The sequence below is a fragment of the Coregonus clupeaformis genome, chromosome 20 (genome assembly GCF_020615455.1).
Source record: "Coregonus clupeaformis isolate EN_2021a chromosome 20, ASM2061545v1, whole genome shotgun sequence".
Lineage (NCBI taxonomy): Eukaryota > Metazoa > Chordata > Actinopteri > Salmoniformes > Salmonidae > Coregonus > Coregonus clupeaformis.
The window spans coordinates 1849983-1874553 of record NC_059211.1 but is presented as its reverse complement, the minus strand read 5'-3'; the positions used below and the strand labels follow the sequence as shown (position 1 = coordinate 1874553).

General features: G+C 44.4%; 1 protein-coding gene across 3 annotated transcripts in view; it reads right to left on the bottom strand.

The window, feature by feature from the left end:
• Positions 1 to 44: 44 nt before the first annotated feature.
• myh11a (myosin, heavy chain 11a, smooth muscle) overlaps positions 45 to 24571 on the bottom strand; it is a 43120-nt gene continuing 18593 nt past the window's right edge. The window contains exons 5-43 of one of the 3 annotated variants that reach the window (XM_041838922.2): positions 22498 to 22597; positions 22282 to 22305; positions 19321 to 19413; positions 19028 to 19091; positions 18264 to 18362; positions 17663 to 17806; positions 16951 to 17046; positions 16682 to 16800; positions 16296 to 16448; positions 15908 to 16081; positions 15507 to 15680; positions 15267 to 15381; positions 14807 to 15000; positions 14025 to 14146; positions 13791 to 13860; positions 12648 to 12808; positions 11836 to 11944; positions 11574 to 11705; positions 11070 to 11276; positions 10750 to 10887; positions 10327 to 10450; positions 9847 to 10018; positions 9119 to 9331; positions 8662 to 8806; positions 8155 to 8361; positions 7800 to 7904; positions 7427 to 7579; positions 6851 to 7099; positions 6351 to 6563; positions 5831 to 6043; positions 5473 to 5634; positions 5084 to 5212; positions 4891 to 4979; positions 3979 to 4102; positions 3646 to 3771; positions 3292 to 3483; positions 3001 to 3173; positions 2618 to 2656; positions 1315 to 1400 (exon numbers count right to left, since the gene is read on the bottom strand). In XM_041838922.2, coding sequence (XP_041694856.1) covers positions 2626 to 2656; positions 3001 to 3173; positions 3292 to 3483; positions 3646 to 3771; positions 3979 to 4102; positions 4891 to 4979; positions 5084 to 5212; positions 5473 to 5634; positions 5831 to 6043; positions 6351 to 6563; positions 6851 to 7099; positions 7427 to 7579; positions 7800 to 7904; positions 8155 to 8361; positions 8662 to 8806; positions 9119 to 9331; positions 9847 to 10018; positions 10327 to 10450; positions 10750 to 10887; positions 11070 to 11276; positions 11574 to 11705; positions 11836 to 11944; positions 12648 to 12808; positions 13791 to 13860; positions 14025 to 14146; positions 14807 to 15000; positions 15267 to 15381; positions 15507 to 15680; positions 15908 to 16081; positions 16296 to 16448; positions 16682 to 16800; positions 16951 to 17046; positions 17663 to 17806; positions 18264 to 18362; positions 19028 to 19091; positions 19321 to 19413; positions 22282 to 22305; positions 22498 to 22597 — 5308 coding nt within the window. In that variant the 3' untranslated portion in view covers positions 1315 to 1400; positions 2618 to 2625. Of the gene's footprint in view, positions 1401 to 2617; positions 2657 to 3000; positions 3174 to 3291; positions 3484 to 3645; positions 3772 to 3978; positions 4103 to 4890; positions 4980 to 5083; positions 5213 to 5472; positions 5635 to 5830; positions 6044 to 6350; positions 6564 to 6850; positions 7100 to 7426; positions 7580 to 7799; positions 7905 to 8154; positions 8362 to 8661; positions 8807 to 9118; positions 9332 to 9846; positions 10019 to 10326; positions 10451 to 10749; positions 10888 to 11069; positions 11277 to 11573; positions 11706 to 11835; positions 11945 to 12647; positions 12809 to 13790; positions 13861 to 14024; positions 14147 to 14806; positions 15001 to 15266; positions 15382 to 15506; positions 15681 to 15907; positions 16082 to 16295; positions 16449 to 16681; positions 16801 to 16950; positions 17047 to 17662; positions 17807 to 18263; positions 18363 to 19027; positions 19092 to 19320; positions 19414 to 22281; positions 22306 to 22497; positions 22598 to 24571 lie in introns of all 3 variants that reach the window. The other 2 variants (XM_041838920.2, XM_041838921.2) reach the window with 2 other exon arrangements.

The window sequence follows — 24571 nt, the reverse complement described above, 5'->3', positions numbered from 1 at the left end:
TCATTCAGGATGTGTGGAGACAGACATATAGGAGAGGAGGAGGGTTACTTTTTCACTCTTTTATTTCTCGTGCAGGTGGTTCCACAATTTATAGATTGAAGAAGTGGCATGTAAACGTCAATTGAGTAAAAACAAGACAAAATGTTGTAAAGGTGACCAGTGGCGGGTAAAACCAAAAAAATTTTTTTGTTGAATATGCATCTGGACATACACAAAATGGCCTTGATGGCATGACACTATTCCTGCTGATGATGTTCTACTTTCTAACAAGATGTCAATGGCGAGGTACACCAACCTAAAATGTATCTGTCTTGTTGATACTAATATATATCATTTTATATTAGAATTTAGGAACAAGAAAAGTCTGATAGGAAAAAGGGGTGACTTTGGTTTTGTTTATAAAAGTAGAAAGGTGTTCTGCTGTCCATACTTGACAGTCAGAAAAATATTCCAAAGTATGAAATATATATGGTCGATTCACTGTCCTTACCACAGACACAAACAGAACAGTTGCTATGGTTGCAACCGTGCGCCAATATTGGGGCAGCTATTCTGAATACAAACAAAATACATTTGGACTACATCAGTTATTTTTTAGCTGGGTGGGTATACCATTTACCATAGTATACAATCTGCCTGCAATGACCTTCTTCTATAACAATCTAAAAAGTTAACAGCAGTGTAGAAGAAGGGGCATGTCATAATGTCCTCATAGAAATAGAATTATAGATTTACATGACCGCTCGATGTATAAATCTAGAAATACAATGTGATGCCTATAATTAATTATAATTTAAAGTGACGAATAGTAACACCTGGATTTATCCTTCCAGGCAAAAGGAGTATAAGGAACAACATGTAACCTACGTACCTTTGAGGGGTACAACATTAAGCAAAGGAAGTATCGTAGGGACAAGTAATTCAGTGCAGTACAAAACAGTGTAGCAAAAGAACAACAAATCACACTAACATCCCAGGCACTAAAATGAAACTAAATTCATTATTACGCCTTTGTCTCTTATGCCTCCATTTTGTCTGTTTTGAATTGTGAAAAGCCTTATGTGCTCTGAACGAGAAGGCAGTCGATATGTGACTGATATAGAGAATCATATTTGGAAGTAATATGAAAGAAAGAGTAAGGTTGAAGTTACTTGTGTGTTATTTGGTAAAGCGGGTCTGTTTGGCACAGGTGCATACAGTAATACTGAGTCTGATTGGTTGGATGATTGTAATACTGAATTTGATTGGATGGTTTTGGCCTCTTCTACTCAACAGACTTGGTTCCGTTGTAGTCCCCCTGTGAGTCCCCGTCTTCTTCTGACGCGTCATCGATGACCCCTCTCCGGGCGCTTCCTCCGACACGGCGTGGTGCGCTGCTGAAGGAGGGCTCGGTCCCGCGCCTGAAACACAGACAGACAGACAGCACCGATGCAAGACACACAAACACAGGACACACATACAAATACACAAACACACACAGATGAGAAGCGCTATGGGCAAGACTAGTCTAGGTTTCCTGGTAACCTCAGGACAATGTTGAAAGACTTTTTGCTCCCATTGTCTGCGTCTGTATATCACTCTACCTTTGTCCACCATTTTGATTAACAAAAGTTAAAATGGATGTCTAACAATACCTACCAGACAGGTTGTGATCGTCACTGTTAATACAGTTTTGACATCTTATTACAATAATGGTCCCACTTTAAACAAAGTACAACTTATAAAGGCTTTCTATAGCATACATAAAGGCTTCATAAGCACTACATAAATACTTCACAAATCATCTATGAGCGTATGTCATACTATAAATGGTGTATAAACATACATAGTGCGTTATGTCACATTTGGCAATTCACCCTACACTGGGAATTGTTACGTCACCCTTTATACACTATTTATAGAGTATGACATACGCTTATAGATGTTTCTGAAGCCTTTATGTAGTTCTTATGAGGCCTTTTGCATGCTATATAAAGCCTTTATAAGTTGTCCTTCATTTAAAGTGGGACCACAATGGTCTATTAAGCTCAAACTACATAATTGAATGTAACTTGTCTACTACGTTTTGTTAGACTTTTGGTAAAAAACACTCGTGTTGAACACGAGGAAGATGAAATGGCATCGCTGAAATGCAGAATGAGTGAGATGTTATAGTAACAGTAGGCACGCTGCACGCCGGCCGGTTATATCTTTAACTCATTTGACTCCTGTCTAGACAGACGCTAGCCTGGTCCCAGAACTGTTTGTGCTGTATTGTCAACTCCGATGGTCATCGGAGACCATAGGATTTGGCAAGACAGCAAAAACAGATCTGGAACCAGGCTAGACAGACACAGAGAAATGAGTTTGGTTTAGGGCAAATAAACCAAGCATGGAGAAAAATATGGTCACCAGTGGTAGAAAGAACACAATGGAAGTGCAATACACTTTTCTTGCACTGTTTCAGACTATGAGCTCTATCAGATGAGCTCTATTGAATATATTGACCGATTAACCATATTTCACTCTTTCAGGCGGAGAAATGGCACAGTCAGTTGGACAAGAGTGCATGGGGGTAAGTTATGGAAAGTTAAAATGAAATGGTGATAAACGGGGTAACTTCTGAACGCAGAGGTACCTGCTACGTTACTCCTTGGGTTCTGGGATTGGGTTGCCTCTGCAATAAAGATTCAAGAAAGGCTTTGATTTCCAGAGGACACACCATGGTGTTGGAAACAGATATACTGTAGTACAGTGTTCAACTTGTTATCTGCAAGCCCCAAAAGGGTACATTATGCTCCTTTGCCTATTGGGAGAATATTTAATTGTGGTTGGCTAATTGGTGATTTTGTGAAATTTCAGTGTGGTTGTTGTGAAACTACTCTGTGTGATATATTGGACCTGCCTTTTCTATCGAGTGATTTGAGCACAGTGAAACTATAGTACACAGGATAGGGGTCAGGAGCAGGGACTCTTGCCAAAGACACCACCCTGACTCTGGGGTCATGGGTCACACTGTACCTGAGTTTGCTCTTGAGGGAGTTGACCTCGCGGCTCATGGCATCATTAGCCTCGGTGGCCTCGTCCAGCTCCCTCTGCAGTTTCCTGCGGGCAGCCGTGATGCGCTGAGACTCCTCCTCCGACTCCTCCAGCTGGCGCTTCAGCTGCTTCATCCGCGTGTTGCCCTTTTCTGCCTGGGGAGGAGAGAGGAGGAGAGGGGTTCATAAGAGTGTCATAACTGCCATTAGCAGAAAGGAAGAAGAGGGTGTTCATATGACATAAGACTGGCATCAGCATGACACAACAGTATACCTGTTCCTTGTACTGCTCGGCCTGTTTCCTCTCGTCCTCCACCTGGATCATCAGATCCTTCAGCTTCTTCTCCTTCTGGCGCAGGCCCTTGGCTACGGCCTGCTTGTCCCTGCTCTCCTGCTCCACCTGCTCCTCCAGCTGAGCCACCTTGGCCTCCAGGGCGGTGATGGACGACTTGAACTTGGACTTGACCTTATCAGAGATGATAGAAACCGAGACCCCACAATTCATTACATTGGCACAGCGGTACACTACACGCCCACTGAGACAGACCGGAAAGTAGTGACACTTAATATTTTCTCAATGGGGAGAAACCCCCGGCAGTCCTATCTCAGTAAATCTATTATCTCTGACCTGGTTCTCCATCTCCTGCAGCTTGGCCTTTAGGTCCTTGTTCTGCCTCTCCATCTGCTGCCGGGCACTCTCGTTCTTCTGGGAGGTGGTGCGCTCCGTCTGCAGCTCGTTGTTCAGCTGGTCCACCTGAGTTTGAAGAGTGGTCAAGATGTGGTCACTGAGGGTTAAAGGTATGGTCAATGTGTGTCCAAGAGGTGGTCAATGAGTGTTGAAAGTGTGGTCAATGAGTGTTCAAAGCATGGTTGATAAAAGGTCAAGGTATGGTCCTAGTGTGTTAAGGTGTGGTCACAGTGTGTTTAAGGCCATTAGGAGGATGGATCCTGCCAGTCTAACCTGTTGAGTGCTCTTCCTCAGTCTGTCGTTGAGGATCTCCATGTTGCTGCTCTCTTCCTCCAGCTCCTCCTCCAGCTGGGAGATCTTAGCCTCCAGACGACGCTTCTCATCAGACAGGGCTGACCTGGAAACAGCACACAGGAAACAGTCAGTCACACAATGCTTCACTATACCACCACACAACGTTTCAGTCACACAATTAATGCTCCACTACACCACCACATGTTTCAGCTGCCATTCTTTGGAATAGTCTTCTGAAGAATTTGAAACTAATAACCACCATAGGTAGTTTCAAGTTCTCAATGAAAAAATGGCTAAATAGTAGCATGTCCAAAAAGTGAGTCGTAAGATTATAGTATGTGCCTGAGAAGGAAATACCCAGGATAGCATATGGTCTGCCTTTTGGTGCCTGTTGTTTATTATATGGTGATTGTCTTGTATATATTAGGATTGATTGTCTTGTATATATTAAGGGTATGTGAGACAAGGGAGATGTACCTGTCCATAGTTGTTTAATAGGAAATTAAATTGTACAAATTTTCTCATGTTATGAAACAAACAACAATTTCTGTCTGTCATTGTCTGTTGCCATTACAATTACCACCTAACCTTGTTGCATTCCCCGTTCCCCCTTTCCTCTTCAAAAGGACCAAATGGAAATAAGTTGTTAAGCTTTATTGTGTTATCCTTGATGATTTTCTTAATTGGAGTGCCCAATTTTACAAATTGTCAAATAAATTCAATCAATTAATCAATCACACAATGCTTCACTACACCACACCACCATCTAATGCTGCGTTCAATTCACTGTTTCCAATGAATTCCACTCATTTGACTGAGGAACAATTGTGAAATACAAGAGGCATTATAATGCTATTAACATCACACTAATTTAGTAAATGTTCTACTTACTTTCCAGAGGTGTTGCTGGCCAGTTCGTCGGAGAGCTCATCCCGCTCGGCCTCTGCTTGTTTCCGTGCCCTCTCAGCAGCTGCCAGCTCCTACACACACAATAGCACTCTGGTCAAAAGTAGTGCACTATATAGGGAATAGAGTGTCATTTCACACTTTGCCATGCTATTTACAGGGAGCCAGGCTACGTTACCTCCTGAATCTGCATGAGCTCAGCCTCCAGACTCTTGGCCTTCCTCTCGCTCTCCTTGGCCGTACCCAGCACCTCTTCTCTGGCTGCATGGGCATCTTCCAGCTCCCTCTGGAAGTCCTTCATCTGAGCCTGGAGATGGAATGACATAATGACATTATAAGGCATCATAAGGCTTTCATAATGCTTTATAAGGGGTATTGTCAAAGACATAGCCAAATCTCACACTAGCTGTATTCATTTTACACCATGAATGTCAGTTACATAAGGCTACATAAGACTTACTACATGTGACTAAATAAGGAATAGGCTGTCATAATGCTACATAACCATAACATAACAGTATCACTGTAAGGTCATGTGTTACAGTATCATCGTTCACTTCCACTCACCTGGATCTTGCGCAGCTGTTTGATGGCTTCGTCGCGTCCCTTGTTGGACATCTCGATCTGTCCCTCCAGGTCCTTCAAGTCTCCCTCCAGCTTCTTCTTGGCTCCTGCCGCCGTGGCTCTCTGCTTCCTCTCGTCCTCTAGCTCTGTCTCCAACTCACGCACCTGGGGACCACACATGCAGAAAGCAAAGGCTGAGCACAAGCTCAATTCAGCAACATCATTTGTTGCTGTGAATATGTCATTATTGTATAGCTCAAGAGTGGCTTGAACATCCTGGAGAGTTAAGCCATGAACCTACCCCTTTTCTGTGTAACAAAATGGCGGCATTTCCTCTTTACAGTTTTCCCTCTTTCCCTACCTGCTTTATGAGCTGTCTCTTCTTCTCCTCTCCCATCTCGTCACGTCCCACCAGGTCCCGGTCGAACTGGGCCTTCAGGGCCTGCATGTTGACCTCCAGACGCAGCTTGGCATCCTCTGCAGCCTGCAGCTCGTCCTCCAGCTCCTCCAGCTGGGTCTTCATCTCCTCCACCTGGGCCTCCAGCCCACGCTTCCCCTTCTCCAGCTCATGGACCTACGGATAGGATGGATGGGATGGATGGGATGGATAGGATGGATAGGATGGATAGGATGGATGGGATGGAGGGGATGGAGGGGGTGGGTGGGTGAGAAAAAGTTGTGGACATGCCTGCCACCTATTGGTGGTTTTAGAACATTGCCATTTTAAAAATAGTGATTAAACCTAGTCCTGCATTAAAAATCATGCTCAATCTCCATGGAAAGAGACTCCATTGAAAGATCCTTTTAGTCCAGGACTAGGCTTAATCGGTATCCGGGAAACTGGCCCATAGATTCCAGAGAAGTTGATTGTCCACACTCACACTCTTGCCCACGTCGTCCTTAGAGCTGACCAGGTCTTCCATCTCAGTCCTCAGGGCCTTGTTGGCTCTCTCAAGCTCCTCCCGGCTGTCCTGGGCCTCCTCCAGAGCACGGGCCAGAGACAGGGCCTTGGTCTCCTTCTCCCTGGCCTCTGCCTCAGCACGGTCCCTCTCGTCAGCGTACTTACTGGAGATGGTCTTCTCCTCGGCCAACATCTGGAAGAAAGTGTGAAGTGGAGAAGGTAAGCTCATATGACTTTCAAGAGAAGAAAAAGTAGTTAAAGAGAAGTATTTTTTTAATGCATGATTTAAGTAAACAATTTCTCCTTATTTACATTCTCCTACACCCTGTTTATCTTTAACATAACATGCGTCACAATTGTTTTGACTAGTGTCAGCCATTTTGATATGTCTGTTGTACCCAGCAGGCAAAACTGGTTGGTATTGTGTCATTTCCATCATTATAATGTTATGTCAACCAGTTTTGCAGTTGGTTGACTGACCTGGTCGAACTTCTTCTGCTTCTTCTCCAGGTTGGAGACGATGGTCCTCTGGTTGTCCAGGTCCATGAGGATGTCCTCCAGCTCCTGCTGCAGACGGTTCTTGGTCTTCTCCAGCTTGTCGTAGGCCGAGGCCTTCTCCTCGAACTGGGTGTTGGACGCTTCCAGGTCTCTCTGAAGACGCTTCTTGCTCTCCTCCAGGAGCTCATTGTTGCCGGCCATTTCTTCTAGCTTCTTCTTGGAGTCTGACAGCTGGTGACACAAGGAAAATTGTGTAAACAAGTGTATCAACGTCCTTTCTTCATGTTTTTATTCTTTGTTAAACTGTTATTTTACCAGGTTAGTTGACTGAGAACACCTTCTCATTTCCAGCTAGTCTTCATCTTAAGTGGATGCTGTATTTGACTGTCCCAATACGCTAACTCTGAATGACTACTACAATCTCTTGTTTTGGGAACATAACGCACAGGAAATGTCCTCTTGAAATGGTAACAAGATGGATCTCTTGACATGCAGTATCCATCTCACTGAGGTTTTACCATTTTACCCCAGTGTCTGACCCTGTGTGTGAACTCTGACCTGTATGTTGAGGGTGGACACGTGTCTCTCCACGTTCCTCTTGGCCTCCACCTCCTCCTCCAGCTGTTCCTGCAGACTGTTGCGGTCGTCCTCCATCTGACGCAGCTTCGTGGAGAATTGCAGCTTCTGACGGGTCTCCTCAGCCAGCAGCTCCTGAGGAAGGCAGAGACAAAGTCAACGGTCAAAGTTCAGTATCAAACGCCAACCAATGAGCAACAAGTGTTACATACAGGATATCATAAACCATCATTAAACAACACAGAGCAGTTACAGTGAGTCCCGTTGCTAATGTCTCACTGAAAATAAAATGTTAGCTAGCATCCTTTCTTGAATACGCAGTACAGAATAAATAGGATGTGTTGTGTGTTTGTACCTGTGTGTCTTGGACTTGGGCGCTGAGGGTGGAGACATCTTTGCTCAGCTTGATGTTCTTCCCCTCGGCTTCATTCAGGAGGTTGGTGGCACTCTCTAGTTCAATCTGTGTAGAGAAAGAGATATTAGTCAGCATCTCTTCTAGCTTTAGTGAAACTATTTCATCCATTCATCTATTTCATTGTGCGTCATTCTACATAACTAATATCATTCTATCATTCTACAAAGAACAAAGAATAAGGGCCCTGCGTGGGTCTATGGGTGTGCCAGCAGGTCCACATTTTTAATGAATTATGACCATATGGGCTCTGTGTAATGATGTCATCATTGTGCGACTCCTCTTCATTGTCACTCACAGTGATCTTGGAACAGCGCTCTCCCAGCTCTCCCTTCTGCTTCTCGCTGTCGGTGAAGCGCGCCTGCAGGTCGTTCAGCTGACCTTCGACCTTCCTCTTCTTGTTCTCCACGTCCTGTTTGGCCGTGGTCAGGGAGCGCACCTCCACCGTCAGCTCCGACGTCTCCTTCTCCAAGGCCTGCTTGGCCTTGTCCAGGTTTGACTTCACCTGGGGGACACAGAGACGAAGGGGATTCAACCAGTCAATGGAAGTATAATATATATTTGCCTACTCAGCATCTACTACATATAGATTTTTCCGTATCCTAATACATAGAGCTGCCATAATAGAACGGTAAAATGTATCATGTTCTGTAGAAGATGGATTCATGCACACATGAAGTTATCATATGCTTCAAAATGTAGTCAGTTAGAGTCATGTTAAATCTGGCCAGTGATGATGCTATACAATCAGAGACAGAACTTTGGGCACTTGACCAGGCCTAGTAGTATAGCTACATTTCCTTACCCGTTTGGACTGCTCCAGCTGCTCTGTGAGCTCCTCTACAGCCTGGGTGTGTTTCTGTCTCATCTCCTGCACCTGGGCCTCATGGGTCCGACCCTCCTCATCCATGGCCTTCTTTAACAGGGTCACCTCCTGTTCTCTCTTCGCCCTGCAGAGAGATGAGAGGATGAATGGATGGGTGGATGGATGGATGGGTGGGTGAGTGAGTGTGTGGGTGGGTGAGTGGGTGGATAGATGGATGAATGGATGAAATAATGGATGGATAGATGATGGTTGATGAATTGCATGAGTGATTGAATAGACCAAGTACTACCCTAGACTGTATGAATATACAGACAAATGACCAAATGGCTATGTTCCAATGTCCATACTAGCATTCACTAAGAATATATTGCTTCATACTAAGTGGTATGCCAGTGTGGATATTGGAACAGAGCCACTGCCTAGTAGTTGTACTCACCGGAGCTCCTGCTGGGTAGCGGTGCTGTCGAGTGTATCCTCCAGCTCAGACTTGAGGGCCTCCAGCTCCTCTCCCAGGTCCCTCCTGGCTTTCTCAGTCTTGTTCCTGGCCTGGCGCTCTGAGTCCAGGTCCTCCTGAAGGTCTGAGATGTGGCCCTCCAGCTCCCGGATCTTCTTTAGGGCATTGTTCTTCTGGGCCATCTCGTCCTCTAGCCTAGGGGAAAAAGGGGGTAATGAACATTGTTTATATGTTGTTTATACATTGTTAATACGTTGTTTGTGGATGATTTCAAGATAATAAAACATATCACTAATAAAATAAGGCGTATTCTGAGCTGATGCTAAGATCAATAGATGGTACTGTTACATTTGGTGCTGTGTTTTAGAGGTCATATACAAGTGTAATGTGGGCTTTATCACAGTAGCATGTGAGGATCTCTAAAACAACTGAAGTTTTTATTTATTTTACCTTTATTTAACTGGGCAAGTCAGTTAAGAACAAATTCTTATTTACAATGACGGCCTACCCCGGCCAAACCCGGACGACGCTGGGCCAATTGTGCGCCGCCCTATGGGACTCCCAATCACGGCCGGATTGTGATACAGCCTGGAATCGAACCAGGGTCTGTAGTGACGCCTCTAGCACTGAGATGCAGCGCCTTACACTGCTGTGCCACTCGGTTCACAAGGAAAGAATAATTAAAATAAAATCCAGTGTTTGGGGTCCACCTGGCCAGAGCAGCCTGTAGCTCCTCTTCCTTCTTGGCCAGCTGGGCTTTGAGCTCAGCGATCTGAGCCAGCAGGTCGGCTATCTGCTCCTGGAGGTCGCTAGACTCCGCCTCCAGCTTACGCTTTGCTTTGTCCAGCTCCTGCCGACCCTTCTCCTCCTTCTTCAGACGGACTAGAGGACAAAAGATAGAGGAAGATAGAGGATGTTACTCTATGGATGAAGATGTGTGTAGTGGCTGAATAGCTTCAATAAGTTCTTCAGACGAACTAAAGGACGACACGGAGTGGTTACGATATAGGATGCTACTGTATGGATATGGCCAGGAGTTTTTCCTGGTCAGGTCACATGGTCAGGAAAACCCTCAAAGCCACTATTTGTATGGACAAAGATGTGCATTGTTGCTTGATAACTGAATAGGTGTGGTATCCATTGAGAGTGGTTTATTTGATGTCTGGATGGGGTAAAAGATGGATACGAACCCTCAAGTTCAGAGATCATCGACTCGTGTTTGTTCTTGAGCTTGGTCAGGTTTTTGGACTTCTCTTCCTCCTCTGCCAGGTTGGAGCTGAAATCTGCTAGCCTCTCCTCCATTAATTTCCTCTCCTAAAACAGGGTAAACATGGCAAACAGGTAAACAAACAGGGTAAATCCTCAACGTCATACACCTGCTTTCATCACACGCTGATTGAGTGGACAAATGGCAAAGATCAACTGTCATTATCAAATCTCCAATGGACTCATGGGCCCAGAGACTTGACAATGCTTCTTCTATGATGCTTGAGACATGATACTGTAACTGAGCCATTAGTCTCTCTTGATAGATGAAAACACACAAATGTTCCTTTAAATGGCCCATAGCCTTGACAATGCATCTCATATGATGCCTGAGACATGGTACTGACCTTTAACAGTTTGGTGTTGTGGTCCTCCATCACTAAGACATCGTCCTCTAACTTCTTGATCTTGCCTTCACAAGCTACCTTCTCCAGCTGCAGCTTCTGACGGGCATCCTCCTCCTCCTCCAGATGCTCCTCCAGGTCCTAAAAACAAACCAAGAAGAACTGCCAGACTTAGGATTCAAACCAGCAACCCTCTAACCTCTAGGCTACCACCATGACTTAACATGACTGGCACAAGCTTAAGCAACACACACCCCAAACTAAAAACCCAAAATACAAAGTCAAGGTGAAAGACATAGAAGGAAAAAAAAGCTCAAACAAACCTGCATCTGTTGCTGCATCTTCTTCTTGTCCACCTGCAGGGCCTGAGCGCGGTCCTCCTCCTCTTCCAACCTGGCCTCCATCTCATGGAGGATCTCCTCCAGCTCCTGCTTCTTAGCGGCCAGACGCACCCTCATCTCCTCCGCCTCTGCAAACAGCTCGGTCTCAGCCTGCAGCTGCTCCTGCAGCGCGTTCCTCTCCTCCACAATCTGGATAGTAGAGGAGCCAGAGAAAAAGCAAAGAGAGCTTAATAGAAATAAATGTGTAGGGGGCCCAGCACACAACCCTGTGGTACACCAAACTTTCTTGAGTGTTAATGTTTTTATCTCAAAACACTTCTTATGTAAATGTGATGGTTTAAATTACGAGGCAATGAAAGGGGTGAAAAGGGTTACAATAGTAATTTAATTCAAAAGAATATCTGAACAATGGCAACACAATCCCTACAAATATTGTGGAAAGCACATAGACTGGGGTGTTCGTGGCGATTGGTCCCCCATACATACCGTTGTGTGTTTCAGGGTGATCTCCTTCAGCTCTGACTCGTACTTCACTGCAGACTCCTTGGCCCTCTGCAACTCCTCGTCCTTCAGGCCCATCTCCTCCTCCTGGCGGGTCACTTGCAACAGAGGCTTGACCTGCAAGTCAGGACGACATGACTTGTCAACACTGCATCCGCCACCAAAGTCAAAATATGATTTCCTTTGTAACTAGGACAGACATCAATTAATGGAGTGAGTTGATTAGTTAATGTTGTTGAAACTCTACCTTGGTGAAGAGTCTCCACCACTGCCAGTTCCTGAGTTTGAGGTAGGCAGCACAGTTCCTCTGGATCACCTTCATGGCCATCAGTTGCTGCTGTCTCTTAGCGAAGGCCCTGTTAGAACATAGGAGCGGAACCAACATTGACCACTGTAATGTAGCATTTATTGGCTCATAAAAGCCATTTTCACTGATTCAGTTTCAATTGTGGACTGTGGAAATAACAGCATACATAGTGGCACTTTCAGAACCAGAACTGTCAGAAAAATAGAACAAACGTCTGTCCTGGGAACGTTACATTGCGACGTCCCCTGGACATTCGCTAACATTTAGGGGACGTTCGCAGGACATCATTTTGTTAGCTGGGTAGAATTGCACCTGCTATTTCAACCTCTAAATGCCCGGCTATGAAAAGCCAAGTGACATTTACTCCTGATGTACTGACCTGTTGCAACCTCTACAACCATTGTGATTATTATTTGACCCTGCTGGTCATCTATTAACGTTTGAACATCTTGGAGAGAAATCTGGCCTTAATGGCCATGTACTGTTATAATCTCCACACGGCACAGCCAGAAGGGGACTGGCCACCCCTCAGAGCCTGGTTCTGCCTTTCTAGGGAGTTTTTCCTAGCCACCGTGCTTCTACATCTGCATTGTTTGCTGTTTGGGGTTTTAGGCTGGGTTTCTGTATAGCACTTTGTGACATCTGCTGATTTAAAAAGGGCTTTATAAATAAAATGTGATTGATTGATTGATATATAGACTGAAGGCTTTATTGTATTAAAGCAGTGTCAACACTCTGAGGCCATTGCTCACTTTCTGGCCAGGAAACCTCTAGCCTGGGACTGGAAGGCGATAATGACCACCGTAATCTTCAGATCTCTCTCCTCCTCCAGCTGGGCCAACACGCCAGTACGGAAGAAGACCTTACTCTGACCAATCCGGTACAGGTTGGGGTCCAGATCCAGGTGCTTAATCTACAGAACCAGGAAATGAGACAGGAAGGGAATGTGAGAAAAGGGGAAGTGATGATGTATACTGAACAAAAATATAAACGCAACATGCAACAATTTCAAAGATTTTACTGCATTACATTTCATATAAGGAAATCAGTCAATTGATATAAATTCATTAGAACCTAATCTATGGATTTTACATGACTGGGAATACAGATATGCATCTGTTGGTCACAGATACCTTTAAAAAAAGGTAGGGGCGTGGATTAGAAAACCAGTCAGTATCTGGTGTGACCACCATTTGCCTCATGCAGTGAGACACATCTCCTTCGCATAGAGATAATCAGGCTGTTGATTGTGGCCTGTGGAATGTTGTCTCACTCCTCTTCAATAGCTGTGCAAAGTTCCCGGATATTGGCGGGAACCTCGAAAACGCTGTCGTACACATCGATCCAGAGCATCCCAAACATGCTCAATGGGTGACATGTCTGGTGAGTATGCAGGCCATGGAAGAACTGGGACATTTTTGGATTTGTTTCAGAACATTAAATTCTCTGGAAATAGCTCTGCTGGACATTCCTGTAGTCAACATGCCAATAGCACGCTCCCTAAAAACTTCAGACATCTTTGGCATTGTGTTGTGTGACAAAACTGCACATTTTAGAGTGGCCTTTTATTGTCCCCAGCACAAGGTGCACCTGTGTAATGATCCTGGGGCGCAGCTTTCACTGGGGACATGTCGTCCCGTCCCGGGATCTTTTATTTCAGCTCATGAAACATGGGACCAACAATTTACATGTTGCGTTAATATTTCGGTTCAGTGTAGCTTGGTATGTGGCAGAGTTGGTATCTTAGTAGAGTTCTACCAACCTGGTTTCTATCTTGGTACTTGGTGTCTTGGTAGAATTTCAGAGAAGAGAATATGTAAGGCTGTTTTCTATTGCTGGACTTGATATTATGAAAGTCCTGATGCTAGGGTTTGGAAATTGCTCCACTTTCTTACCATGAGACCACACGCCTGTTTGCCATCCATGAATCCCTTGGGGATAGCGCTAGCTGCCAGGATCTCGTAACTGTAAAGTGAAAATATTGAGACAGAGAGAAAGTCTGATTTAAGAGAAATGTTTACCACAGGCTATGTGTGATACATTTCGATGTTGAATGCACTGGATAGGCAATAGTATAGTCTGGTTTAACCAGGCCAAGGCAACAGATTCTTCCATTCAAGTCTACTCACCGCTGACGGAACTCCTGGAAGAGGATTCGGTTGGGGAATCCCTGCCGGCAGATACGGATGCCCTCCAACACACCATTGCACTTCAGCTGCTCCAAGACCAGATGGGCGTCCAGCTTCCCCGCCTGAGGACAACGGATCAGGATATAGGAACAGGGCATAGGATCAATGGATATGATTACATTTTCTTTACATATTGTATACAAACTTCATCAATTTGTTACAAACACACAAGCACAGCAAACACTAAAGTAAGGGCGAGATTATTTACGGCTCCTTACCTTACGAATAGAAATAAGTATGTCAAAGTTATTCTTTAGATTTGTTCTAAAAAGGTTACGGTAGAAAGTGAAAATTTAGAAAATGCAGTTGGAGAACAAAATACTTAACACTCCTTCACAACTGGGGGGGAAAACACTGAATTCCATTCAAATGTCCTAAATTGCCTTTATCAGACAAACAGGACGTCTTGCCGCTAATCTAATATGGTATGTTTTACAATTTTATAGAGGGAGTTGCTTGCACCTCTCCCTCTGCATCAACAAACCACTACACTTCAAAAGGAATGCCCCTACAAGGGAAACAATAGTAGTGAATTGAGGTAGGCTTGAATTGAATCAAACATAATTAAAATTGAATCAAGTGTGTTTCTCCACTCCACTTAAACACTGGCAACAGGGTGAAGGGAACCTCCCTCGCCTTGCAGCCTAATAGACCTTAGTCACAGCTGAACGTTCTACTGAACAATGGCCACAGTGTGAATAATGTCTATGCCTGGTGCCTACCCTCTTCTCGTGGTTAGGGATGATACATCTGACGAAGTTGGGCTGGGTGTTGTGCAGCGTGGTCATGAGCTTGGCCAGGGACTCCTTGTAGAGCTGACCCACGGTCCGGAACATTCCCTTCTTGGTCTTGGAGCCGCTGGGCATGGAGCTGTCGGACATCTTGGCCATGGTCTCCAGGCCCACCACGCGGTCCGCTGAGGCACATTATGACAGGGAGGGGTGTTTGTTTTAGGATTTGGGTTGGGTTAGGTTAGGACACTGGCAGTCTCATAGCCTGGTAGCCTGTATGCCAAACATGACACGAGTTGGCTAATGCTGGAATAGATCTGGTTACCCCGCTTAGGAGGCAATATTTTCAATCAGAGATAGTCACACAAAATTAAAGGGTATGTGCATCCATCTTGAGACTCCATCTCTATGCTAAAAAAGCAACTACTAACTGGAGTCCAGGGGGACTTACCATCTTTCCAGAGCTCCTGGATAAACGTGTTGGAGGAGCTGTTAAGCAGTGCTGTGACGTTGTCGTTGAGAGGGTCCATGTTCTTTGTCAACCAATTATCAGCATTGTAGTCCACCTACAGGCAAAACACCACACATGTATTGTAGTTGTATGTGATCCCTGTGGGAATTGAACCCACAATCTTGTCCCTCTTACCCTCTTACTGAGCCACACAGCACCACAAAGAAGCTAGATACACACCTTTCCAGCATAGTGGTGCACGGAGAACTCAGTCTTGCTCTTCAGCTGTTTGGGTTTGCTGAACTTCATGTGGCTGGCCTGGGTGTTCATGAGTTTCTCCACGAAGGAGACGTCTGTGGCTTTGGGGAACCAGCACTCCTCATCCAGCAGGGCCAGAATACCAGGAGGATTGTTCTGTGGAGAAAACATAACTCAAATAAATATTTTCCTGGTTTCTTAATATACTATATCTAGGAAAGGTTTCCAGGACACAGATTAAGCCTAGACCTGAACTCTTTCAATGTATAATCTACATTGAGAATGCTATTTAGTCAAGGACTAGGCTTAATCTGTATCTATTTAATGTCTTGAATGTATACATTTTACACCTAAAGAGTGTTTTTTACAGTCTCCCCACTCACCGGCCTCTCAATGAGCTCAATGCAAGGCTGCAGGTCCAGGCCGAAGTCTATGAAGCTCCACTCGATGCCCTCCCTCTGGTACTCTTCCTGCTCCAGGACGAACATGGTGTGGTTGAACAGCTGCTGCAGCTTCTCGTTTGTATAGTTGATGCACAGCTGCTCAAAGGAGTTATCCTGCAAGAGAAGGGAGAGAAGAAGGGGGAAAAACATGCATTTTCACTAAAGACAGTTTGGTGTGCCACAGGGTTGTGTGCTAGGCCCCCAAGTCTTTCCCTTCATCTTAATAGCTCAACTTTTACATATAGCATGTAGCCCAAGTCTTATCCAAGATACCGTACATACAATCCTATGAATCCTTCCATGCAATCACATAAATCCCCTCACTCACCTCAAAGATCTCAAAGCCAGCGATGTCGAGGATGCCCAAGAAGGATGCTCCCTGGCGTTTGGTCTTGTCCAGAGCCTTGTTGACCCTAGCCAGCAGCCAGCGGAAAAGACGCTCGTACATAGCCTTGGCCAAGGCCTCGATGGCAAAGTCAGCCTGAAGGAAACAGAAACACAGGGATATTGTATAAAATATGGATAACTGAAAACTAAACATAGTTTAAAACAGTCTCAAATTCCACCCAGCAGTAGGGCCTATTCCTGGACCAAAAAGCACTTTTAGTGGAGATTCTCCTTTGAATATGTTTTTTAGTCCAGGAGATCAAATCTGAGTCTGGGAAACAGGCGAGCAGGACTGTCTGAATTTCAGCCTGCCAAAGCAACATGTACCTGCTCTTTGGTCTGGGCCTTCTGCACCACCTCTCTGCCCACTTTGATGCGAGGCGTGAGGATGGCTCTGGTGAAGTCTACCACGTTGATGCCCTGGAGGTGGCACACCTTCTGAGCCGCTGGAGGGGTTAGAAACAAAGACCCATTTCAGAAAGAAAGTAAATGTGATATTGTCCTACACATTAATAACATACTACATACCATGTCAAATAACAACATAACATATACAAAACTTGTTCACTATCTGCCATCTGATGTCCTTCTCTAACCTGTGTTGTCGGGCATGGTGGCCTGCTCCTGGTTCCTCTCCTTCTTGAACTCTATGTTTCCCAACTGCAGCACTGTGGAGCACACCTTCAGGATGCCTAGAGGACACAGACAGCACAGGTCAATTACAGTAAGTACAGGGACAAATCAAAATGGCCGCCATGACATGCCATATTCTTTGCCTTGTCAGCCTAGCTAGTCAGTCACCATTAGCTATCTAAGATCTGCCCACCTACTGTCCTGTGTCTAATGTATTTGACGTGCTGATGTGGGGCCAGGGGGTTATCCTAACCATGTGATCTAGAAGAAAAAACTCTAGACCCAAGTCATAGCCTGGTTATTCCTGAAAGTTATATCATATAATATATACAGTATAGTGTAACTGCCCTAGTAATGAAGAGTTTGTTGTGGTGGTGATTGAATAGAATGGCCCTGTACTGTAGCCTATCTATCCCTTCATCCTCAGTGAGGCCCATGCTATGCATGGTCTCATGCAAGACTTGTTATGGTGACTGAATAATTGATTGATTGATCAATTAATTGATTAGTTGATTCAATTCATGAATAGGTTGATTGATTGGTTGGTTGATTGATTGATAAACTACCTATCCTCTTGTCCTTGGTGAGGCCCATGATGTTCATGGCCACATGCAGGACTTTTTGTGGTGATTTGTTGAATTGATGGATTGACAAATTAATTGATTGATACAGTACCTGTCCTCTCTTCCTCAGTGATACCCATGATGCTCATGGCCTCCATGGTCTCCTCGTACATCTCGTCGTCCTGCTGGCCCGAGATCGAGACGTGGCCCGCAATCAGGAAACGGTAGGCGCTGAAGTTCTCCAGCAGAAGCTCCTCTGGAATGACAAAGATTCAGTGTGTTCAATGATGAGTGCAGACAGTTATAGAAATTCAAGCTCTACGTTCAATCATGTACAGGAGCGTCTCTGGAAGACCAACAGTTCAGGGTTTTCATTGATGGAGTGGAGCGTTCTAGAAATTCGAGCTCTGTTCAATCGTGTGCAAATCTAGAAATAATTGTATTTGATCGTGTACAGAATGATTCTGCTTCTGGTTGTCTGGGGTCGATGAGATGAAAAGGGGGTACTTCCACAACTGCCTGTCCTGCATTACAGATTAAATCTCTCCTCCACCATGACAATCATGTTGATCAGGAACCCAGATCTACATCCCAAATGGCACCCTATTCCCTACAGAGTCCACTACTTTTGACCAGAGCCCTATGGACCCTGGTCAAATGTAACGCACTACATAGAGAATAGGATGTTGTTTGGAACACAACCCAGATCTTACCGCGTAGCTTGTCCTTGACCCCAGCCACCATGTAGTAGAAGATGTGGAAGGCTCTCTCTGTCTTGGCCTGTCTGATACAACGAGACTTCTCCAGCAGGTCTGAAAACAGCCGTTAAGGATATACATTCTAATACTTTGGATGGAGTTTCAAGTTAATGCTTGAGAGGAAAACATTCCAAAGAAACTTATTTACAACCAAGCTTGGCTACTTGTTTATCTTACAGTGAATACACATGGTGAACTATACACAGAATATACATTATATTAGATGATTCCGCCAACACTGGAGCTTCATTATCTCACCGCTGTCACAATTTCTGATCCGTTCTTGGCAACCTGTATGTGATAACATGGACGGTTCAGCAACTTGTAGCTACAGTATGTATGCACCTTTACAAATAGGGCTCTGCACCAAAACATCTTTAAACAACATGACCCAAATACATCATTCCAACCTAAACATTTCTTATCTCATCATTCCATTCCAGACCTATTGGAGTGACAACATTTGTTAGACTGTCACTGTGCAGGTGCCAACGACCTCCCCAGTGTTTACCGTCGGTCACAGAAGAACCCATGACACTTCTCACAGGAATGTGTCAACAGTACAATACCGCAGGTTTGGGCCTGGGTTCATGTTTACTGTTCAAACACAGGAGTCACAGGAGATACTGTAGCTGTTTTCCCAGGGTAGTGAACACAAAAACAGCTTTTCTGAACCTGGATCCCCCAGTTTAGAGTTATGTAACACTGTGTAAGGATACAGGTTTCAATGTTGGCTCCAACGATGTAGCCAGTCACGTCAAAGTTGATGCGGATGAATTTACCCTAAAGGGAACAGGTACACCAGGATTACAGTAGGTCATATGTTACACAATGTGGTAGAGTATACATCCAGCTGTCAAATGAATGTAACACAAAAAGATATGGTCATTATACAAATTACATTAATAAATATTTTTAATCAATGAATTGATTAATGAAAAGTGGACACTACTCTGTGACCCACTTAAATACTTTAGGCCTACGTGTCTGCATCTGCGAAAGGTAAACTCACAAATCGTGAAGAGTTGTCATTTTTGATGGTCTTGGCGTTTCCGAAGGCCTCCAGGATGGGGTTAGCCTGCAGAAGCTGCTTTTCCAGCTCCCCCTGGAGATAACATCATCATGACAAACATTAAACTAAATCTGTGACATTATTCATTTGTGAATAGAATAGTAAAATGAAGGCTGGAACAACAGCACAAGCCCTACAAAAGTCCATTGAAAAAAGAACATTTTCTAAAGATAGAAAGAACAGAAAGAAATAGATCCTAAAACAACAAACCCAGTTGTTTTCAACAGTTTAGACTCCTATATCATCTCTACACTGTGTATATCTATACTGTGCCTGGGCCTAATATCATTATAACTGAGTGGGCAGCACCCACTACTCCAGAACATCTAATCCCCTATTAGTCTCTATGCACTGAGGACACGTCCTACCAACATGACTTATTTCACTACTAATCTGCCTCAAACTGAGACAACTAGGGCCTGATTGTTAAAATGAGGCCCAGTAGAGTGTTTGCTGGCTGGGACAGGGGAAGGATGTGAAGAGGGAGTGGCTGGAGGTGGTAGATTCAGAGTGTTGCTGGTCTGGAGAGGGGCCAGAGCAGAGGGTGGGTATATGTGTATGGGTTAGTAGGTAGGCAGCGGGTGTGTTCCAGGTCCGCAGAGATGACAGGAATGTTATTTCTAGAGAGAGGTGCTTCCTACAAATCAAATATTTTACATTTCTCTAGGCTTTGTACAGATCTGATCATCTGTGCAGGACCTACATAGGATCTGTGATTCTGGAATGCACCCAGTCCAGTGTGTGTGTGTGTGTGTGTATGTGTGTGTGTGTATGTGTGTGTGTGTGTGTGTGTGTGTGTGTGTGTGTGTGTGTGTGACTGTAACAGAGCCAGGTACCCCATTGTTGTAGCTAGCTCTATGCAGTTTGATCAAAGGGCCTGCGCTAGCTTACCGGCCGGGTCAGAGGCAGACATACTTCTGTCGAACACACACACACACACACACACACGCACGCACGGGAATGCGCGCGTGCGCACAAACACACACAAACACACTTAACAAGGCTCCTCTGGCTTGTGGTGGGGTAGGGGGGTTGATGGTTTAACCTCTCCCATCTTGACTATCCGAGAATGATAGCTTGTTGTGGTCCTTACACCTGTTTTGTCAATGAGGGTTTTTAGACTGGAGAGTTGAAACCAGGACAATGTTATGCAAAACCACAGGGCAAATTAAGGTAAATAAGGTAAATGATTTAACTGGAGTTCAGAGGTGTCTGTGAACACTTTTGTCAGTCACATGCCTTTCAGATCTAGGTCTATGAGAAAACTATTTGATGATAACACTAACACAGACTCATCAACCTAATCTTCTTATTGACAAATCCCCAGCAGAATACCAGTCAAATAAAGATAAACCTCACCCAAGTTAATGGATTTGAAACAGAATGAGTTACTGTTATTTGAGTGAAAAGAGAGTAGCAACCAGATCCTTTACATTTCAGCAGGGAAAATAAGGTCCTGCTTGCTTCAGACAGTCCCCAAGAGAAAGAGACAAAAAATGAAACTGCAAGGGGAAATGACAGATGACAGGAAGGATCAGTCTTTAACAGGCTGTTGAAATTGAGAGATAAAGGAGGAGAGGAGGAAGGACAATGCTGTGGGAGGAGAAGAGAGAGACACATTCTAGTTCTAAATCAGGCATATTAAGTTCACCGCTGGTGGTAGGCTTCTAAAAAATGAATTACATTTTAATCTCCACACTAGCATACTAATTAAATTGCATGGCCAATACATCACTTCATACTAAGTACCCACTGGGCACAGACGTCAATTCAACGTCTATTCCACATTGGTTCAATGTAATTTCATTGAAATGACGTGGAAACAGCATTGATTCAACTTGTGTGTTCCCAGTGGGTAGTAGAGTAGGCTGGACATTGAAATTATGATGGGGCTTCGCTGCATCTCCTGAGGAACGATCCCTGAGGCGTGAAGGTCTTGAGGGGTAATGGCAAAGAAAAACACATATTTTGACCCTTGACCTGGAAGTTAATCCCTTCATTGCTGTACAATGATGACTATTACTTTCCCTCCCCCCTCTCCCCCCCACCCCCTATCCCCAACTATTTGAATCTCACTCAGGCGTGATTCCGACAGGAGAGAGCTGTCTGAAAATTCATGTTTTTTAATCAGGGGCTAAGAGAGAGAGAGCTGGTTGTTGTGATGAAAAGGTCAGAGGTCACAAGGTCATGGGTAGGTCACATGGTGTCTCAAAAACTCCACACTGGTGCAAGTCATCAAAAGTGGTGGAACAACTACTGTGTAACGCTACGGAGGAGCAAGACGCTGCCACAACGCCCACAGGGCAAAATGGCAGGAGGGTAGGGGGGTTCGGTGACATAATATGATGTTGTTTAATAGACAGGAAAAGGTAGATGGGCATGCTCACACTGTGCTCTGTTGATCTGTGATGGTGGTTAAACGTTTCAATGCCGGGCTCCAACCCCAGGCAGTGAAAGAGTGTTTTTGGAAAACCATGGACGACATAACAATAACAACCAATCTCAGGGGGAATATAAAGTCAATAATCTGACATATGATCTACCATTTTGTATTTGGAGGAGAGGGCTGCATGTCAACTTAACAAATCACTGTCATGCAGTTTGTAGTTGTTAGGTCCATGGTAGTATTGGACAGTTATGAGCGCACTGTTATACAATGGGGATATGGGATGATATTGCTCATGTTATGGTACATTTTAAATGTCTTATTTTGAGCTCAACAACAAAGGAGATGAGGTACTTGATAGCAGTGGGATCTTGTCAGAAATATTTGAGGTATTTTTACCAAAAAAGAAAACTCAGTCAGTGAGCCACTCTCGCATGCAATCCTTTTTTCAAGGAGAAAACACGCACACACCACCACACACAAAACACACTTGGGGCATTCCCTTTTTTACTCACGTGGACAAATGCTCCTGGTTGTGTCTATTTGGAGGAAATTGCGGTACAGAATTATCATTCAACCGGGCAGTTTCCTCACACACTGGCCAAGTCTCCCTTAGAGCATGGAAACCGGCTTGGGTAGGTCCCCACTTTTGACACACAATGGCCACTTGGCATTGACGGCACAATGACAAAAACTATACAAAAAACCTTTGTAATTTGCAGTATACTTACAGCACTGGTGTCCTTCTTGCCTTTGTGGGAGGAGGCCACTAGAGCAAGGTACTGGATGACCTTCTTGGTGTTCTCTGTCTTCCCCGCACCAGACTCCCCACTGGAGAGGGGAACAGGGGGAACAGGGGGAACAGAGAGAGAGAGAGAGAGAGAGGAGAGAGAGAGAGAGAGAGAGAGAGAGAGAGAGAGAGAGAGGTGACAGGTTGTTCACAGTTCAATAACTCACTTTAATTGAAATGTGAACCACGTGAGTGACTGAGTGAAATAACAACATCAACTCCCAAGCACAATGTTATTGTTATTGTCCAAAATAATGTAATGCCATCCAACCTTTTCCTGTGTGAATGTGTGTGTGTGTGTGTGTGTGTGTGTGTTTGTCTCTCTAACAAATAATTAGCCCTACCCTACTGCTTTATACCATAATAAAAGGAAACTAAAGGGTCAGACTGACCCACTACTGGATCAGTGGGTCCAAAGAAAGGTCTGATAACCTGGAAAGACCCATGTACACTGAAGGCAGATCCAGGTAAAACAGCATTCCTAATCCAGTGTTTTTGAGGCTTAAGGAAGCAGGGTACACATGTATAAGACATATCCTACAGCTCTAAACCAGAAGGCCAAGGGTGGGTATTGGACATATTTAACAGAGGTAGGAAACTACAGAAGGATGAGGGAGGGTATTTATTGACCTTTGATCTCTAAATGCTGGAGACGCCAAACGCAATGCTGCTGTCTGAATGATCCCAGCCTAGCGTCCAGCTGGCTCTAACAACTCCATAAAAGGAGAGGTGTTTGTTTGATCCACCAGAGGATGTCTGTCATGGGGCCGGTGGGCGGCCAGGAATCTATCCTGTATCCACCATAAAGATGTACGTTTTTAATTTGAACTATATTGTCACAGTAAAATAATAATTTGAACGTTTAGTCCATAATGTTGCTTGATTGGTGGTTATGCTATTAGCTGGCCAAAAGTAGGCTACATGAAAAGTGCAATATTGTTAATATAACCTTGTGTTAGTGTGGGTTTTCAGTGAATTTATGTAAATTACGAAGCTCATCTGCATTTCTTGAGGTGATGGAAAATTCTCAGCAACAAAAGTGTGATCAAATTAAGATCCTTCATGTAACTCATCCACAGGACCTCAACTCACACTATATCACTCACACTATACAAGGTGTTAACCTCATACTACAGCAAATACTGAACATCAGGCCTGAAAGAACACTACACTCCCACGAAGACCTACATCCCTTATGAATGTTATCATCAAATTCTGTCACAACATTCATACCTCACCGAAATACAACACACCAAAACTCTCATCAGGCCCAACACTAACTTCATACAAAAACCTAAAATTACACTACACTAACTCTATGCATCAACACATACAGGCCTCAGCTCACCTCTTACAGCGTCAGTCCTCACACCAGGTCTAGAACAACACTACCCAGGCCTCAACACATTGTAAAAACACAGAACTCCATCATCCCTGGATATAGCCTCTGAGAGACCTATAGGCTCTGAGACAGAGACCTCACATTCTGTATATCTAAGTGAGGGGATTCCTCTTCTAACACAGTTTACGTCTTAAACCATCCCAGGGTCAGGGTGGCCACCGTGGATCACTGGTCTGGATCGCTGGTCAGCATCCTGGGCTTTGGAATAGGATGGGTGGCCATGTTCATTCCAGACCTGGGTTCAAATACTATTCAAAATCATTAAAAATACTTTGTCTGTGCTTGATTGAGCTTGCCTGGCTTATTGGACAAAATAGAATAGTCCCAAAACAGTAAACCCCCGCCCATCTGGCACTCTGGGCAGGCTAGAGCAACCGCTCAAAGTATTTGAAAGAGTTTGAATAGTATTTGAACCCAGGTCTGGTTCACTTTTGGAAATGATGCTAGGTCTCTTCCTACACTCTAATTCTTATAAAGAGAAAGAGATGATCCATATAAATGAGATGTCAAGACCCCAAGCAAGGATTTAGTCAGCTATGTGGCTCCTTCCTATGCATTCTTCTTTTGGTTGTAACTAAGGATTGTGAGGAGAAATTCATCAATGTAATAGGAC